At 50.6% G+C, this 16635-nt stretch overlaps 7 protein-coding genes across 7 annotated transcripts; 5 read left to right on the top strand and 2 right to left on the bottom strand.

Moving 5' to 3' along the window:
- Nucleotides 1-827: 827 nt before the first annotated feature.
- Nucleotides 828-2902, top strand: BO83DRAFT_116952 (alpha-mannosyltransferase). The gene has a single exon (XM_025525980.1). The coding sequence runs from the start codon at nt 1124-1126 to the stop codon at nt 2597-2599; it is 1476 nt and encodes a 491-aa protein (XP_025384693.1). The 5' UTR covers nt 828-1123; the 3' UTR covers nt 2600-2902.
- Nucleotides 2903-3045: 143 nt separating this feature from the next.
- Nucleotides 3046-3555, bottom strand: BO83DRAFT_320513 (uncharacterized protein; the record flags this gene model as incomplete). The annotated part of the gene is made up of 3 exons (XM_025527811.1): nt 3046-3147; nt 3214-3335; nt 3411-3555. 3 exons carry the CDS (start codon nt 3553-3555, stop codon nt 3046-3048), a joined length of 369 nt encoding a protein of 122 aa, XP_025384692.1.
- A 308-nt stretch (nt 3556-3863) lies between these two features.
- Nucleotides 3864-5199, top strand: BO83DRAFT_381270 (uncharacterized protein). Its single transcript, XM_025531952.1, has one exon. It carries the CDS (start codon nt 4087-4089, stop codon nt 5047-5049), a length of 963 nt encoding a protein of 320 aa, XP_025384691.1. The 5' UTR covers nt 3864-4086; the 3' UTR covers nt 5050-5199.
- Nucleotides 5200-7424: 2225 nt separating this feature from the next.
- BO83DRAFT_381269 (protein-transporting protein BCP1) lies at nt 7425-8702 on the top strand. The gene is made up of 3 exons (XM_025531951.1): nt 7425-7565; nt 7667-7903; nt 7971-8702. Exons 1-3 carry the CDS (start codon nt 7482-7484, stop codon nt 8523-8525), a joined length of 876 nt encoding a protein of 291 aa, XP_025384690.1. The 5' UTR covers nt 7425-7481; the 3' UTR covers nt 8526-8702.
- On the bottom strand, nt 8489-9803 carry BO83DRAFT_344703 (chorismate mutase ARO7; the record flags this gene model as incomplete). The annotated part of the gene is made up of 3 exons (XM_025528727.1): nt 8489-8790; nt 8846-9497; nt 9733-9803. 3 exons carry the CDS (start codon nt 9801-9803, stop codon nt 8713-8715), a joined length of 801 nt encoding a protein of 266 aa, XP_025384689.1. The 3' UTR covers nt 8489-8712.
- A 497-nt stretch (nt 9804-10300) lies between these two features.
- mdv1 (WD repeat-containing protein) lies at nt 10301-13021 on the top strand. Its single transcript, XM_025531950.1, has 5 exons — nt 10301-10696; nt 10780-11380; nt 11437-11634; nt 11682-12490; nt 12542-13021. Exons 1-5 carry the CDS (start codon nt 10610-10612, stop codon nt 12815-12817), a joined length of 1971 nt encoding a protein of 656 aa, XP_025384688.1. The 5' UTR covers nt 10301-10609; the 3' UTR covers nt 12818-13021.
- A 786-nt stretch (nt 13022-13807) lies between these two features.
- BO83DRAFT_381264 (uncharacterized protein) lies at nt 13808-16579 on the top strand. The gene is made up of 2 exons (XM_025531949.1): nt 13808-13895; nt 14000-16579. The coding sequence occupies exon 2, from the start codon at nt 14024-14026 to the stop codon at nt 16148-16150; it is 2127 nt and encodes a 708-aa protein (XP_025384687.1). The 5' UTR covers nt 13808-13895; nt 14000-14023; the 3' UTR covers nt 16151-16579.
- Nucleotides 16580-16635: the final 56 nt, after the last annotated feature.

Genomic DNA, 16635 nt, shown 5'->3' with positions numbered 1-16635 from the left:
AGATGGCACAGTTCATAGCCGGTGCAGGATTAACTGGGTGCACAGATGAAGTTGGTTGTTCATCATGGCAGCACTCAAAAATGAAGGAGGAAGAAGGACTTTGGCTACCCCCAAATTTAGGGCCGGAATAGGACTAGCGGGAGGTGTGCATTGTTCAAGTTCAAATGTAACAAAACTCAACCAGCAACTCAACTTCCTACTATCAACTACTAACCCTACTCAGCGATCAACTCCCCTCAATGTGAGGGCATTCTCATTCTTCATTCATTCCTCTCCCTTCTTCTCCCATGTCTCCCTTCCAGTCGATCCAAGATTCCAGATTCCCCTTAACTTCTTAAGGTTTCGGTAGACCAAGCTAATGGGATCCACTGGTGAACTTTCCCTTCCACTTTCCACTCTGTCGGTTCGGTGGAACTGGCCCTTCCGCGGAGAGGAAGGACCACATGCAGTCTTCAGTCTTTCACCTCCCCTTTTCCATTGCTACGGGTCGGGGCTTGGTGCCTTGGAACCCCTGATGGATCACTCGGGATGACTCCGACCACGAGGATGGAATAGGAAACTCTCTCGCACTTGGTATATTAGGATTGCCACCGGATGAAGATCATGGGAAGCCAACCGGAGCCACGGCATACTCAATTATGCACCGCGTTATTAATAGCCGCGGGCAACGTAAGTGCGCGTTCTGCCACCGCCTGCTGGAAAAAGCATCCACGGTGCCTCCATCGCCTCCCCATCGCTGCCTGCTGAGCCACGTTGGACAAGCCTTTGTGGCCGCTGGAAACTTTTATGGCCAAAACTTTGCGATTTTCTAGCGTTTCCAGACCCCTGCCAACACAACAGTGCTTGATTGTGTCTTATCTCGACTACCGCGGCTCCTCCACCGCCATTCGTATCCCCCGTGAACCAGAATTCGCCTCCCGCTGAACCTGGACTCGACCGAGCTTGCCAGCCATGTTGATGGATTGCTAAAGCGATCTTCTCTGAACTTACTTGAATTGCCCACCCTGCCGGCCAACCGCCGAGGTGCACTCCCTCCATACGCAGCGAGCTGGTAGATTTGCCTCAAACCTCCAAAGCTATACCTCCATACCCCTAGCTCTGCCTCCGGGCAGCGAACATAGTCATGCCGGTTCTTCGACCAGGTAAATTGAAGACGATAATCTCGGCCACGGGTGCGCTGCTACTCATTTGCACCGTGTATATCTATTGGGCCCCGCCTCCAGCCTCAGTAGTCCCTAGCACCGCCTTCGAGGTCCCTCTCGCCGAACGTCAAAATGCCTTTTGGAAGGTCTTGAACCCGATATTGCAAGGACATGCCCCAAATACTCCTACGCCAAAGCGCCTGGCGGACGTAAGCGCAGTTCACTTCAATGCTACGACGACCGATTCGCGACCTGATCTGACCATAATCGAGGATGGCGACTTACAAGCGATGGAAGAGGCTCATGCGGGATATCTTGAGGAGTGTCGTAAGTCTGAACGGCTGCGGCCAGTACATACTCCGGGCACGCGTGGCATAGTGTCCACAGCGGGGGCTTCCTATTTTCCAGTTTTCTTGTCCTCTCTACGAATGCTTCGACGACTGGGGTCAACGCTGCCGGTGGAGGTGTATATGAAGGATAAAAGTGAATATGAAAAACAATTATGCGATGAGATCCTACCGGATCTGGGTGCGCGCTGTCTTGTTCTCTCGGATATCGTTGGCAAGGGCGCCATTGAACATTACCAGCTCAAAATCTTCGCAGTTCTATTCTCCTCGTTTGAAGAGGTTATTTGGATGGACGCAGACTGCTTTCCGCTCCACAAGCCTGAAGTTTTGCTTGAGTCGGAACCATTCAGCTCCAAGGGGTTGGTCACCTGGCCGGACTTTTGGATCTCCTCGGCGTCTCCGCTGTACTTCAAAATCTCGCGGCAGGAAATGCCAGCGCTGTCGGAGCGCGCGTCATCGGAAGCAGGCGTCTTTCTGGTATCGAAGAAGACACATCAGTTGACCTTGCTCCTTGCTGCTTACTACAACTACTACGGTCCGTCACATTATTTCCGGCTATTATCGCAAGGTGCACCCGGCGAAGGCGATAAGGAGACCTTCCTTCATGCTGCCACCGCCGTCGGAGAGCCTTTCTACGCTGTGAGCGAGCGGGTTCAGGCAGTCGGTCACACGAAGCCGGGCGGTATTGCGGGCTCTGCGATGGTGCAGACTGACCCGGCCGAGGATTATGCGTTGACCAGTGCGAATAAATGGCGCGTGAAAGATGAGTCTGTGGCGAAAGCCCCCCATGCTTTCTTCATCCACGCCAACTACCCCAAGTTCAATCCTGGTGAAAAGGTATTCGGCATGAAATGGGAGACCACGCCAACGCTCCGCCCCGATGGCACAGATGGACGGGCGTGGCTGGCGGCAGAGTCTACTGTCCAGCGGTTTGGATACGACGTCGAGAAAGCGTATTGGGAGGAGATCAAAAACATCAGTTGCGACCCCGCCATCAGCTTCCGGACATGGGAGAGGAAGGATGAGATCTGTGACCGGGTAGAGAGCTACTGGGCGAATGTGTTCGCCGAGCCGCATGATGACGACCCCAAATTCACTGACGAAAGCTGAATTGGCCGCATTATACTGCGATGCTGAGCCTTGAGACATCACTGGGTAACCAGTTACGCCATGCTGTTTATGATCGACACGGTTGCTTATCAGCAGTATTGTATATATTCTTCTGTTCTTTTTCTGGTTACATATTCATACCATTAGGTGTATAATATCGGTTGATGCCATACTAATTTGGCAACCCAACTCTCCGTTTGTTGATACCCTGGCGCTCCGCAAGTATCGAAGTATATTCCAGTCTTTGTGACAACATTCAACATACATATCATTACATACTATATCCTCTAACAAATCTACGTGGAAAAGAATGAAAATAGATCAATGTTAATTGAATAATAGTGATATGCTATCGCCCCAGGCGTCAGCCATTCATGCAGTCATTCGAACAGGATATATATAGCTTTTCCATCCGTCCATCGTTCCAAACCCCATCATTACATCATTTATTTCTTGATACCCTTCTCACGCAAGCGCTGCTCATCCTCAGCCTGCAATTCAGCATCGATCTCAGCACCCTTGGAGGGCTTGTTACCGTGCACCTTGGCCTGCAGACAAAACAGTCAGCAATCTGGACATTTGATCAACGGGGTAAGAGTGTATATAAAACATACCGGCTTAGTAGGATCCTGCTTGCTGAGCTCAGCCTCGGGGTTCTGGACAAAGTTGTGGTGGTGGTCGCTCTCGGGCTTGCGTTCTTGTGCGGCAAGCTTGTTGCCAATGGAGCGCTGGTCCTCTGTTGGTTGTCGTTAGCATTGTATTCCGAGTCATTGGAGGATAGAGGGGACAAAGAAGGCAGGGGTCTGCATACTCGAATCAAGGTTCTTGTGGCTGTTCTTCTGACCCTCTGCGTAGCGGTTCTGCTCGTTGATCTCAGACTGGGGCACGTTGCGCTGGTCACCGGCTTCGTAGAGGGTGCGGCTGCCGACGCTGGATTGGCCTGCTCCGGAAGACATTGTGTATGTGTGTTTGTGAAGTAGTAGGAGATAGAGACTTGAGTTAATTTATATGAAAGGGAGATAGATAGATTCGTTGAGTGTCTGTTGATTGTTGTTGTAATAGAGTTACATTTGCTTTGAGGACGAAGAACAGCGTTTATATAGTGTCAGGGTTGGGGGAGAATCTGGGTGATAGTTGTGATGTCATATGGCAGTCGCTGAGATCATAGTACCCATGGACTGTGTGGGTCAAAGCCAAAGCTGGGCATGCTTTGTCCCTTGGCTGGAACATCTCTCATCATATTCTTCTTCGATGATGTAGTTGGGTCTGTTCTGGTGTTGCATTTCGGTGTAGTCTTGGGGTGTAGCAGTCAGATGGGGAATCGGTGTACCTGACTGAATAATGGGGTGGTGGTGAACTCAGCTATGCATCCTTACATAACCGATATCGGCCGATTAGTTCCATTTCCGGCTAACATGGGGAATAAACAGATACACGCGACTCACCTTCACGATTAAGGATTAATGCATCTACTACAACGGGGCATAATGGCCCGCAACCCTTCGCGTCTGCTGTATGCATCTCGTAGTCTGCAATTGACTACTAGTAGACGGCAATTCGGCACCAGTGTCTCCTCCATCTTACCCCTCCTCTCCCCGCCCCGATACACGCCGCTCCGATCATCATTAATATCATCAACACCACCATCTTCTTCCCCTCTCGCACATCACCTTCCCACTACAGCTACTCCCATCCGAGGTATCACCACCAACACTACCCCCGAAATGGCCACAACCACCACCACTCTCGACCCCCAATACGCCCAACTCTTCCAAACCCTGGAATCCCAATTCCAGACCACCACCCTCCCCCACGACAAATGGTACATTCTCGCCATCTCCACCCTCGTCGCAAATCCAGACCCCGAACGCGCCGACCAACTCTACCTCTACCTAATCTCCAAACCCGAATACTCGACCCCATCATCCCGCCAACACCTCATCCGGCGCATCCGCGAAGCCCTCATCAAAGCCGTGATCATAGTCGGGGTGTGCAAACCCATCGAAGCCATCCTCGCCATCAGCAAGCTCGAAGCGCCCGAAGACAAAGACTATACATTCACCCGGGAGGCCTGGCAATGCGACGAGGCGAATCACGAGCGCGGCGTGGCGTGGTTGGAGAAGCTGTATGCGCGAAATACATCGGGCACGTTGGATTTGTTTGCGGCGCATAAGGATTTCGCCTGGTTGTCAAAGGAGATTACCTACGGGTTGTTTTTGAGTGATCGCGGGGTGTTGGATGATTTGGATACGCAGTTGGTGGTGTTGCCGGCGATTATGAGTCAGAATTTGAGGATTGAGACTCATTGGCATATTAGGGGTACGAGACGCTTGGGGGTCAGTTTGGAGGATGTGAGGGTTTTGTGTGAGGGCGTTAAGCATGTTGCGGGGTTTTATGGGAGGGTGTTGGATAAGGTGCCTGGTGTGGAGGAGGTGGAAGGGGATGTTTGAGGCGGGGGGGTAAGGGTTGGTTGTATATAGTTTATGGGTTGGGATAGACTTAAGAGAACTTGGTTATATATTACCATTAAGGTGGATGGAGTATAGTGGCCGGGATCGGAAGAGAAGTCATACTACACATACAAAAAGGGAATGAAGTGCTAATATACTAGTGGAAGGGTTCTCTTATATTGCAATACTCATACGTAAGTACGTGATTTACTCCCGTAGGAATATCGAATGATATGCATCTGAAGTACTATAACGACAGCAATCTTGTTCATTTCTCCTTCATATATATCACAGTTTTTTTGCAGGCTATGTTGATGACGTTTCTTGACCACGGTCAAAAGAAAACATCCGAAAGATCAAGAGTGTTCCATGGAGACAGTCGCAATTCCAATCTGATTATTCAGGATTATCATGAACTATAGAGCCATATGACAGAATGACTACCCCTTTCTAGGTCACTTCAATCCAGACTTTTTCTCCATGACTTTCATAAAGAACTCTAGAACATTGAGAAGATTATTCGTAATTATCGGGGATTTTTTGATCCTTCAAACTAAGTCCAAGGATGGCTCCCTCCGAAAATCAAGGTAGTCTTTACCGCGTCTTATCATTTTATGGAAGCGATTTGATGACACTGCTAAAGATTTGTCAGTGCAAATCTTGGCTGTGCTCAGGACATTCGGAAGATGCTTCAAGTAGATATCAGACTATCTCCGTATGCCTTCTGGCGTTTTATTAATGAGGTATTCATCAATCCTGAGCTCAAATAACCTTTTTAAGATCAAGATAGAGGCCCTATTGAAATCTGTTTACAACACTTTTCCAACCCTCTCCTCGATCCTGCGCCAGTTATTGGCGGCTACCTTGGCTGTGTCATAGAAATTCTTGGCACGTATCTGCATTTGTGCCCATTCGGGGATATTATTTTCTTTGCAGTAGCCAAGAAACTCCGGCTTACTGGCCAGCATCGAAACAGCGATTGCGCTTACCCCATTGTTGATATGATTAAACCAGTCTACTGATTTGAAAAACTCGATGCAGAGTACTAACCGCTCACCTTTGTTCGCGGATTCGTACTCGCTCGAGAACTTTTCGGCCCTTTCTATCAAGGGATCAATAATGGTGGCAGCTGCAACCTCTGTCGACAGCTGGCCATCGTGCACTAATTCCTCACGTATCTGGGTCAAAGAAAGTATAGAAGTGTCGATACTAAATAGTATAGAATATACACTATCCTTGCAACTATTAGCCAAGGGTGAGTGAAACTAGTAAATTATAAAGCCTCGCAGGTCTTTTCAGCCTAGGCTGAGATGCCATTCAAAGTTGGATACCCCTAAATGCTTTAGTATCGGCGATTGCGTGCTTTAGTCGAGGCTTTTTCTGTGTCGTGTCCGAAAGGGTTGAGCCAAGAATGTCCTTCTGTTGTATTTGCAACCCTAAGATTAGGTCCCACCATATCATCTGAATGGCTTTGCTAAATGTCTATTATAGATAAGTGCGGTATCTATATCCATAACCTTGTTTCTATCGGGTTATAATCAAACCCAGCGCCATCTGCATTTTCAAAGTCTTCTTAACAACTTGCAAATACAATGACAATGTTTGTCCAATTTGGATATGTCATTTATGCTACCCCTCGGTACAGGATGTCCAACATCGCTGTTTCACTTGCAGGTGCTGGGTTTTCTCGAGCATCTTCCGTTCTGTAGTCCACGCTTGTAACTGTGGGGGAGTTTTCATGGTATGTGAACTTGATCCATTGGTATATTATATATTGTATATTAACCCGGATATGTTTGCCATGGTTGCCCATAAGTAACTGCCTATTTAGTTGTAGTAGCTGTGATAGTTATTCGTTATACAATATACTATAAAAGCATTGAGGTATTCCAAGTCAATTCTAAATTCGTTTTTTATATAATATAGTATTATGTAGATAGTTGGAGTTGGGAAGATTAGAATGATCAAGCAAGGTCGCAGGCCGAGTTTATATAGTGGGCAAGGGTTGGTGAAGTGCCTGTCTACATTGCAGTATTCATTAGTATATATTCCCTCCAATAGGTGGTAGATACTGGCTCATTGAATAGTAGTGTGAATTCCTTTTTGCGGTTTTGAGGAATCATAGGATATTCTAGGGAATGTGTCTATCAAAACAGTGAAATGCGTAATAGATTTTCCATCACAGAAAATTAGGTATTCAATAAATCAAAAAGCAATGCAATGAAATACCAGGACTATATTCACCGTCCCATGAAGGTAGACGATTAGATCTCTGCTATCGATAAGCTATCGATAATCAAAAGCGGTTAGCGGAAGATCAACTTTTGTCGGTCGCGCCGCCCGACGAACCTCCGCGAACGGAAATCCCACTTTAACTCCTCCCAGCATAACCCCCTCAAACCCACACCACACATATACCCCAAACATACACAATGGTCAAGCGCAAGGAACTCAAAGACAATGATGTCGAGATGTCGGGGACGGATCCCCGCGTCGACGGCGACGACTCCGATGAGGTACATCCATACAAACCAACACCCCCTCCAACAGCATATACCAAACCCAGCCAAGCAAAAGCAACAATTCGATATAAATATTGACAAAGTACTAAAATCAGGACATGGACATGGTCAACGTCGACTTCGAATGGTTCGACCCTCAACCAGCCGTCGACTTCCACGGTCTGAAGAACCTCCTCCGTCAGCTTTTCGACACCGACGCCCAGATCTTCGACATGTCCGCTTTGGCCGATTTGATCCTCTCGCAACCTCTGCTTGGTTCGACTGTTAAAGTTGATGGGAATGAGTCGGATCCGTATGCGTTCTTGACGGTGTTGAATCTTCAGGAACATAAGGTGCGTCTTCTCCGCCCCGCCTCGACATAAAGAACAAGGAGGAGGGGAGTCTAACGAAAGCATTCAGGATAAACCCGTCATCAAAGACCTCACAGCCTACCTGCAGCGCAAAGCCAACGCCGCACCGACACTCGCGCCCTTGGCCCAACTCCTCTCCCAAACGCCCATCCCGCCCATTGGCCTGATCCTGACGGAACGTCTCATCAACATGCCTGCGGAGGTCGTACCGCCCATGTATACGATGTTGCAAGAAGAGATCGACTGGGCGATCAAGGATAAAGAGCCGTACAGCTTCACGCATTACTTGGTTGTGTCGAAGACGTATGAGGAGGTGGAGTCGAAGCTAGATGCGGAGGAGTCGCGGCCGCAGAAGAAGAAGAAGAAGGCTGCGGGTGGGGAGAAGGCCGAGCGGTTTTTCTTCCATCCTGAGGATGAGGTTCTGGAAAGACACGCTGTGTGTGTTGGGCCTGTGGACTATACGCATAAGGCTGAGGAGGGGTTGTCGGATTCGAAGCGCGCGTTCCAGGATCTGGGTATCGTGACGAAGGGGAGCCTCATTCTGTTGGAGGCGAGTAAGTTGGATGGGGCGGTTAAGGATATGGCGGAGTATTTTAAGCCATAGATTTGATTTTCTTGTGATTACGATGATTATATGTTATAGACACCCGAAAAGTTGGTTTGTTCTTTGGTCTTTTGTCCGTTTCTATTATTCCATCTTGGTTATTTCTATAGAAGTTTCGTCACGGCGTTTCGTGTAATGTTGTTCCGTGTATATAATGGCAGAATGGGAGCTTCTAGGTGGTGTTACATTACTCCCATTGCGTGCCCTTGAGTCGCTGCATGAGGTAGTCTACCTCGACGACCTTGGTGAGCGGGATGACATATTCCTATGCACGTCAGCATGTTCCTGATTTATAAGGTGAGGGATGAATGTAAACTTACCTTGTACATAGCCACCACAGCATCAACATTGATCTTAGGTCCATTCTCAGGCTGAAAACCTGGATCGGTACCATACGTCTTCGCCTTGAGCGCCAACCGCTCCAACACCTTCAGCTCTACCTCAGGTTTGGTAATAGCCTCATCAATGCCCTTCCGATCATTCGCCTTAATCAGCTTAACAAAGCGCTCGGTCTCCTGCTGGAACTTAGCCTCCGCGACGAACTTTCCGAAGTGGATTCTGCGCGACAGCGCCTGCAAGCAATGCACATCGCATGTCGCCGCGGATCCGTAGTTCTCCTGTGTCTCGCCGCGATCTTCGCGCCCGAACTGCGCGCACACAGCGGGAAGGATATCCTCAATGTAGCGCTGTTTCAGGATGCTATTGACGTTGACATCGTTGTCATGCAGGATCTTGGGGTACTGGATCGGGGCGAGGATGGGCTCTTCCAGCGCGTCGGGGAAGAAAGGGTATTCATCGGGAGACTGGTACCGACGAACACGGGACTCCAGACGTTCTCGTTCGCGAAGGAAGTAGTCGAGAAGACTGAGCTCGGTGCCAGGGATTTTTACCCCGCCGGGTAGGTAGACGGGCTTGTTGAGAGGGAATTGCGCCCGTTCAATCAAGTGGAAGGTGATTGTGTCTTCAAGACGGCTAATTGTATCGAAGCATGATTAGCGACTGACATATTTTCTCAGTTTTGGTATTCTCAGTTTTGGTATTATCTGTGTTGGTGGACAAGTATGTTGAAACTCTGGCAGTAATGGAGGGGATGCGGGGTTGAGGTTTGCGCGCAGGGATATGAATCATTGTATGCGAGTTGGTCCCCGATCTTCGGTCGATCTAGAGTAGGCTAACTAACTAACGAAATCCCTCCGAAGGAACTTACATGAGCTGGAAGCGGATGTTGGCGAGGTCCAATGCCTTGGAGGCATCGGACAGATCAATAGCTGTATCCATGGCGAGGCTGGTTGAGGATTGAGACGGAGCCGTAGGGTGCGTAGAGGGCAGAAGTGCAGCGATAGAAGTAGATGGAGGGACTGGGAAAGCGAGATGAATACGCTCCGCTTTCGGGGAGATCATAGAGCAACTTAAGTAGGCTGGGGAATCAGCGCTAACGGTTTGCTGATCGGCACAGTCTGGGTGATGTTTCAAGGGAGACCAATTGCTGAGTCCAGAAAAAAAAAAGCAAGAAAATCTCACGACATCCGGACTGTCATGGAAATGCTGGGCTCAGCAATTATCTGCAACCCATAATGTTGGATGGTGATTCAATGATTCTGGCCGGTTGCCCGCAGGTAACATTACGGCTTCGTACAGAACCCGCGGCGGGATCCGTGGCTGGTGATGCTGTCATGTGCAGGAGGGAGAGCCTCATCAGGTGGAAAGCTGGAGTGGTTGGGGGGCAAAGAACAGGGACATTGGATACTTAAGCCACTCATATCCAATGGATCACCTTCTTTCCCAGGGGAATAATTATGCTTTCTCCGACATTGAAGCCAGACCAGCCAGAACTGAGGGAAGAGTGACCGTGGTACTTAGGGTAGCCCGGGCGCAGCAAAGAGGCAAGCTGTAAAATACAGCCGAAACACGGTAATTCATCGCGTGCAACTCCATCCGCCTTTCTTTTTCCAATCCCAGCCTGAAGCCGAACAACTGCCGACTGGGCACAACAGCTCCTCTTTCTCCGCCATCCTTGTCCTTGATCTCTTAATTCCCGGATGGGAGTTTGTGCTTAGCTCACTCTTCGCTCCTCCGCCGGTGTCATGGACAAACACCGCCGCCGTGATGAGTCTCCCTCCGGTCTATCAGATATTGTCGAGCCGGACGGTCTCTTAGGGACCGGCATCACGGTATGCTCTTGCGGCCTTGACACCTGCCCTTGGGCGGTCTTTCCTGCCTAAAATCCCTCCTTGCTGACCTTCTTCCTCTCCAGTCGCGTCATATCGAGGCCTTCGGGCGCAAAGTCACATCGACTGCTGGCCATTTGATGGGACCGGCTCCCGACTCCTCCAGCGGCGGCCACTACCACACTGCGATGGCCGACATCCAGCGCGAATTACGCCATCCCAACACCCAGCGCAAAGTCTTTTCTCTCACCCAGACCACCCCTACCGATCTGGTCCGCTCCAAGCTCTCCACCACCGAAATTCAGTCGCGGGCCATCTCCTCCCTTCCTGACGAACTCCTCGCCAATATCCCCGACGACTCCAGCTCGTATTCTCTCTTCCAGGGCTTCCAGGCGTCGCAGGATGACATTGAGTATCGCCGCGCCCATCGTCGGCGATCCTCCAAGAGCAAGAAGCTGTTGAAGGATGGGGAGACGCGCGGCGCTTTGCCGTCCGCTCCGTCGGATTTGAAGAAGGAACGGGACTTGCTGAGCCGCCGGATGGAACTGATGGGCGTTCGCAAGAATATGTGCAGCTCGGAGATACACGACATAGATAACAAGATCGCGAACCTACACAACATGCGAAAGATTGTGCTAGACCGATTGGCAGGCCTTGAGATGGAGGAGGCGGATCTGGAACATGAGCGTGGGTGACCTGGAATCTTGGATACTTGGCAGAAACGCGTCCTAACATGGAACCAGTGAACGAGATTGAGAACAAATTGGAGGATATCCAAGAAGAGCAAGAGGCCGAGGTGCCGCCTCCCGCAACTCCCAAGTCTTCCGAGGCCAACGATGACTCGATTGTTTCCGAAGACCCAGCCATGGGTGCTTCCTTTATGTCCGAATCCATCTACCAGAAGATCCCTTCGCCGAAGAGCGTGAAGCAGCGATCTATAAGTATGTCGCACCATTCTCCGTTCAGCGTCCAGTACTAATGGTCCAAGGGAAACGATCGATGCCAGTTTTGCACGAACACTTTGCTCCCGGTTCTGAAATCAAAGAGATGCCGGCACATTCGGACATGGTTACCGCTATTGACTTCGACTACCCGTTTGGCACCATGATCAGTGCCGCCCTGGACGATACGGTGCGGGTGTGGGATCTCAACGTCGGCCGCTGCGTGGGCTTCCTGGAGGGACACAACGCATCTGTCCGCTGCCTACAGATTGAGGACAACATTGTCGCCACTGGATCTATGGACGCATCTGTGAAGCTCTGGGATCTGAGCCGGGCCCGGACCACAACTCGCGACAACCGCGTCACCCGGCGCGAGGACGATGAGGAATCTGCGCATGCTGATGACGCCTCCATGGCATCTCACTCGACCACCCTGGAAGACTGCTATGTATACTCTCTTGATGCGCACGTCGATGAAGTAACCGCCCTGCACTTCAAGGGAGACACCCTGATTTCCGGATCTGCCGACAAGACGTTGCGACAGTGGGATCTGGTCAAGGGGCGCTGCGTGCAGACGCTGGATGTCTTGTGGGCAGCGGCCCAGGCGTCTACTCTAGGAAGTGAGACGACATGGCGCCCGTCGGGACGCCTTCCGGACGCTTCTGCGGACTTTGTCGGCGCGGTTCAATGTTTCGATGCGGCGCTGGCCTGCGGTACGGCGGACGGTATGGTGCGCCTGTGGGATCTTCGCAGCGGCCAAGTCCACCGGAGTTTAGTTGGCCATACCGGTCCTATTACATGCCTACAGTTCGACGATGTACACTTGGTGACTGGTAGTCAGGACCGCAGCATCAGAGTAAGTGTTTGTTTCATATACGGACTTAACGACACCGCTAACATTAACCAGATTTGGGATCTCCGAACTGGATCTATCTTCGATGCCTACGCGTACGACAAGCCCATCACCAGCATGATGTTCGATACCAAGCGCATTGTCGCGGCAGCCGGAGAGAACGTTGTCAAGGTATACGACAAGGCAGATGGCCACCACTGGGACTGTGGTGCCGGGGTTGGCGTTGACGACAGTGGGCCGCAGCCGGCCACGGTCGAGCGGGTTCGGCTCAAGGATGGATTCCTTGTTGAGGGCCGCAAGGACGGTATCGTCGCGGCGTGGACTTGTTAAACGAAGCCTATACGACCCTGCAAGACTCGCCACGTACATGCAAACTATCATCATCATGTTTTTGTATTTGCGACTGCTTGACTGCCTCAGCGACTGTATATTATTCTTACTTTGGCAATATAGAAGGATGGGCGTCCTGGGAGGGCAGCCGTGTAAATGAAGCATTCGAGGACCTGTACTTTTCTTTGTTACGATGAAACATGCATAAAAATAGCGAAGAAATAAAGACATGGCTGAAGTGTAACCAAACGTGGACTGAAACAAAGAGCCGATAGTGCAATAATGCAACAATCCTGTCATGTAAGCTCTATACACACTTCGTTGGGAGAGAGGAAGACTTCCATAATAATTAACGGGTGATCTATAAAGGAGACGAGCCGCCCTGCCGAATCGGGCAATCTTGTATTGAAGGCGGGTAACAGGAGATACGAATATTACCCGCAGTGAGTGGAGGTTCGGGCCATCCATCATCATCCAGTCTAGCAACCAAGCCAGCCTCATCTCCCGTCGTCTAGCATTGTTCTGCAGTTCCAGCATTCTCTCTCTTCTTCATCTTTCATTCAGGAATTTCTGCACGACGCGCATTTTACATGCGCGACCTAGTTCATCTCAAATTTCAAGTGTCTAAATCCCTCCACCGCCCCTGCGACGCCGTGGATCGGCATTCCACCCGCGTCTTTTCGCGCCGTGTCGCTTTCGCGCATGAAGGTCGACAATTACCCCGGATTGCCATTGCCAGTCTATACCCTCTGCTCACCTTAGCTCATTTGGGTACCTCGAGGTCTTTGACCTCTCTCAATGGTCATTTGAAAACAAAGACTTGACGAGGTAGCTTTCTTTCACTTGTTCTTCAATTCAGCTTCAGCTCTAACAAACCTCGTGTAGGCTACATCTAAGTTGGTCATCCTGGTCGCAATCATAGTGTAGCACAAACTTGATTGCAGCCTGACTGTTCAAGATTACTCCTGATCACTCTCTCCCAGCTGAATCCTCCTATCTCATCACCGTGTTTTGGCATCTCTGGCCTCCTATTTATGCCTGAGGCTGCAAGTGACTTAAAGCATTTCCATCTTTCACAGTGAGTAGAGAGCTTCGAGTCTCACTGTTATAGGACTTTCTCTTCCCTCACCCCTCAGTGAGGACGCCTGCACTATATGCGCTCTAGCTAACGCAATCATAAAGCCGATTCTCAGCATTGAAGTTCCAATGCCTACTAGACGCGGCGCCACCAGGCGCGCGGGGTCTACTCCACGCTCCGATATAGGGAGTGCCTCGACGTATTTTCAGTCCAAGCTGGGTCCGGAAGCAAGGACACAGGCTCTGCCAAATCTTCCAACCAAGCAGTCATTCGCTTATGGATCTGCTGAGACGCCAATTCTCCCGCGGGAGCTCAAGATTCAGCCTCATATGGATCTGACTGAGATGGCCGACGCAATCGACAAGGGAATTGAGGATGCCAAGGATCGGCAGTTGAAAGAGAAAGAAACCACTCAGGACAAGTCTCGTCGACAGAAGTCGCCTTCTATCAGTCGTTCCCCGGTTCGGCGAAGTCGTCGGGAGCCGACTCCGGATGAGTTGCAGCTTCTCGACAACCTGCGCGAGGCAACTAAGTCTCCCACGCCTATACGGGGAAACTACAGCAACAACGACCAATCCACCGCCACCCCCACACCTCCTATCCCACACACTCTTTCTACCGCCTCAAGTCCTACGCAACCTCTACCTGTACCCAGATATCCCCACGTCCCAGCCGACAATCTGTATCCGTCTCCTATGGGGCGGTTTGGCCCGCAATTGCACGATGGGCCCCCGTTAGGAAGCTCCCCACTACCGGACAACTCATCGTTATACTCGTTCACCGTTGAACGAGCAATCAACTCCGATGAACTAACTCGGACGCTTTCCGATGGAAAGAATATCAAGGCACCCCCTCGTCGATTTTCCGGGCTGGCCTTCAACGAGCCTATCCACGAAGAAGAGGAACCGGACTCTAGACTTCTGAAAACGAAATCGAGGTCACCCTCCCTGCAACCTAGTCTTGAGGAATTCACGATAGAGCCTTCCCCTGAGCCGGAGCCACAGTTGGAACCCGAGTCTGTGCATGAGCCTTCCCCAGAGCCTACGCCTACGCCCGAGCCAGAGCCTATGCCAGAGCTGGAGCATATGCCGGAGCCCACACCGGAGCCGGAGGTCATCAGAGAAAAGTCTCCTGCAGCACAATTTACCGCGCCCACCAAGACCCTCATTCCTGATACATATGCGCGGAGTCCATCACGAGAACTATCAGTCGATGGCAACCAACAAAATATCACTCAGAGAGGCCAGTCCTGGTCCTGGGTAGGAAGCCTATCAGCACAGTTGCCCAGCGTATCTACGGTCGGTCGCATACTCGCTGGAATAGCCTTGGCAGCGGCAACAGTTTACCTGGTTGCCTTTGGCGGACTTCCCTCCCTTTCTCGACCCACACAATATATCCCGATGGATGAGAGCAACTTGCTAGCGGTCAGCAGCCTTACAGATCAGATGTCTCGAATTGGAGCGCAGGTATCTTCATTGGCGAAGGATATGCGCACCGTCAAATGGGACGTGAACGCGGTGCAGTCGGAGGTCCGATCGTCACCTACCCCAATCATGCCACCAAGCAGAGGCACCGATTTTGGTCCTCCCACAGAACAAAAGACAAACTTCCTGAGCATTGGACTAGGAGTGCTTGTTATTCCGGGTCTCACAAGCCCAACTGTCGGACACAAGCTCAATCCTTTACAATGGGCCTATGTCAAACTATGGAGAGGTACTTATTATCGTCCCGCATCACCGCCGCTCGCGGCTTTGGCTCCCTGGGAAGATTATGGAGATTGCTGGTGCAGCACACCTCGGGACGGCATGTCGCAGATCGGCATTGACCTAGGCCAAAAGATCGTGCCAGAGGAAGTGGCCGTCGAGCATATGCCGAAGACGGCTACATTAAAGCCTGAAAATGCCCCCCGGGAGATGGAGCTCTGGGCTCAATACGTACTCGTCCAGAAGGGAGCCAGTCGACATGCAAGGACGCATGCGTCAATCCACAGGCCGATCATGAACGCCCTCCGATCAGCATGGCCCACTGAGGATCCCACTGCGTACTCCGATGATCCACTCCTAGGACCGTCATATTACCGAGTCGGGAAATTCACCTACGATATCCACGGCTCGCATCACGTGCAACTATTCCAACTAGACGCGGTGATTGACTCCCCAGAACTTCGGGTAGACAGGGTCGTCTTCCGGGCCACGTCGAACTGGGGCGGCAATCACACGTGCATCTACCGACTGAAGCTATTCGGTCATGTATAGCATGTTTCTATTTCCCCTCTTGCGTTGTTGATATCATCGGCGGCGGCGTATCGCGTTTCAAAATGACTTGTTTATCTTTTATTTCGGGCGGCGTTGATAGGAATGGGAAGATACCAGGCAATGGCAATCGTGATAGACGGTCTGTTTTGTTTATTTTATTCGTGGAGCAGACGTTTTGGACGACTCGTTACTTTGCTTGGTACTTGCATGCAATCGCTCGTATTTAGCGATTATTGAATGCATACCTCTGCGCATGCTGAATGACTTTCTTTAGTACTGAACTTTAAGGTGAAAGGTGCATTCCGCATACTATCTACGCTGGGTGATAATATTCCTTGGAAGGTTATGGACATTGAAGCCCGGGCCTCTACGTGCCAAACCTTCGATCCATAGCGTAACTTCCTACTCAACAGCACCATGAAAAGAAAATACTACCACCAGATCATAGACTCCCTTGATTAGGTTTAATAGCTAGCATAAATTAA

Source organism: Aspergillus eucalypticola (assembly GCF_003184535.1).
Source record: "Aspergillus eucalypticola CBS 122712 chromosome Unknown BO83scaffold_26, whole genome shotgun sequence".
NCBI classification, from domain to species: Eukaryota; Fungi; Ascomycota; class Eurotiomycetes; order Eurotiales; family Aspergillaceae; genus Aspergillus; species Aspergillus eucalypticola.
The sequence above is the reverse complement of the archived record's forward strand: the minus strand, read 5'-3'. Positions and strand labels throughout refer to the sequence as shown.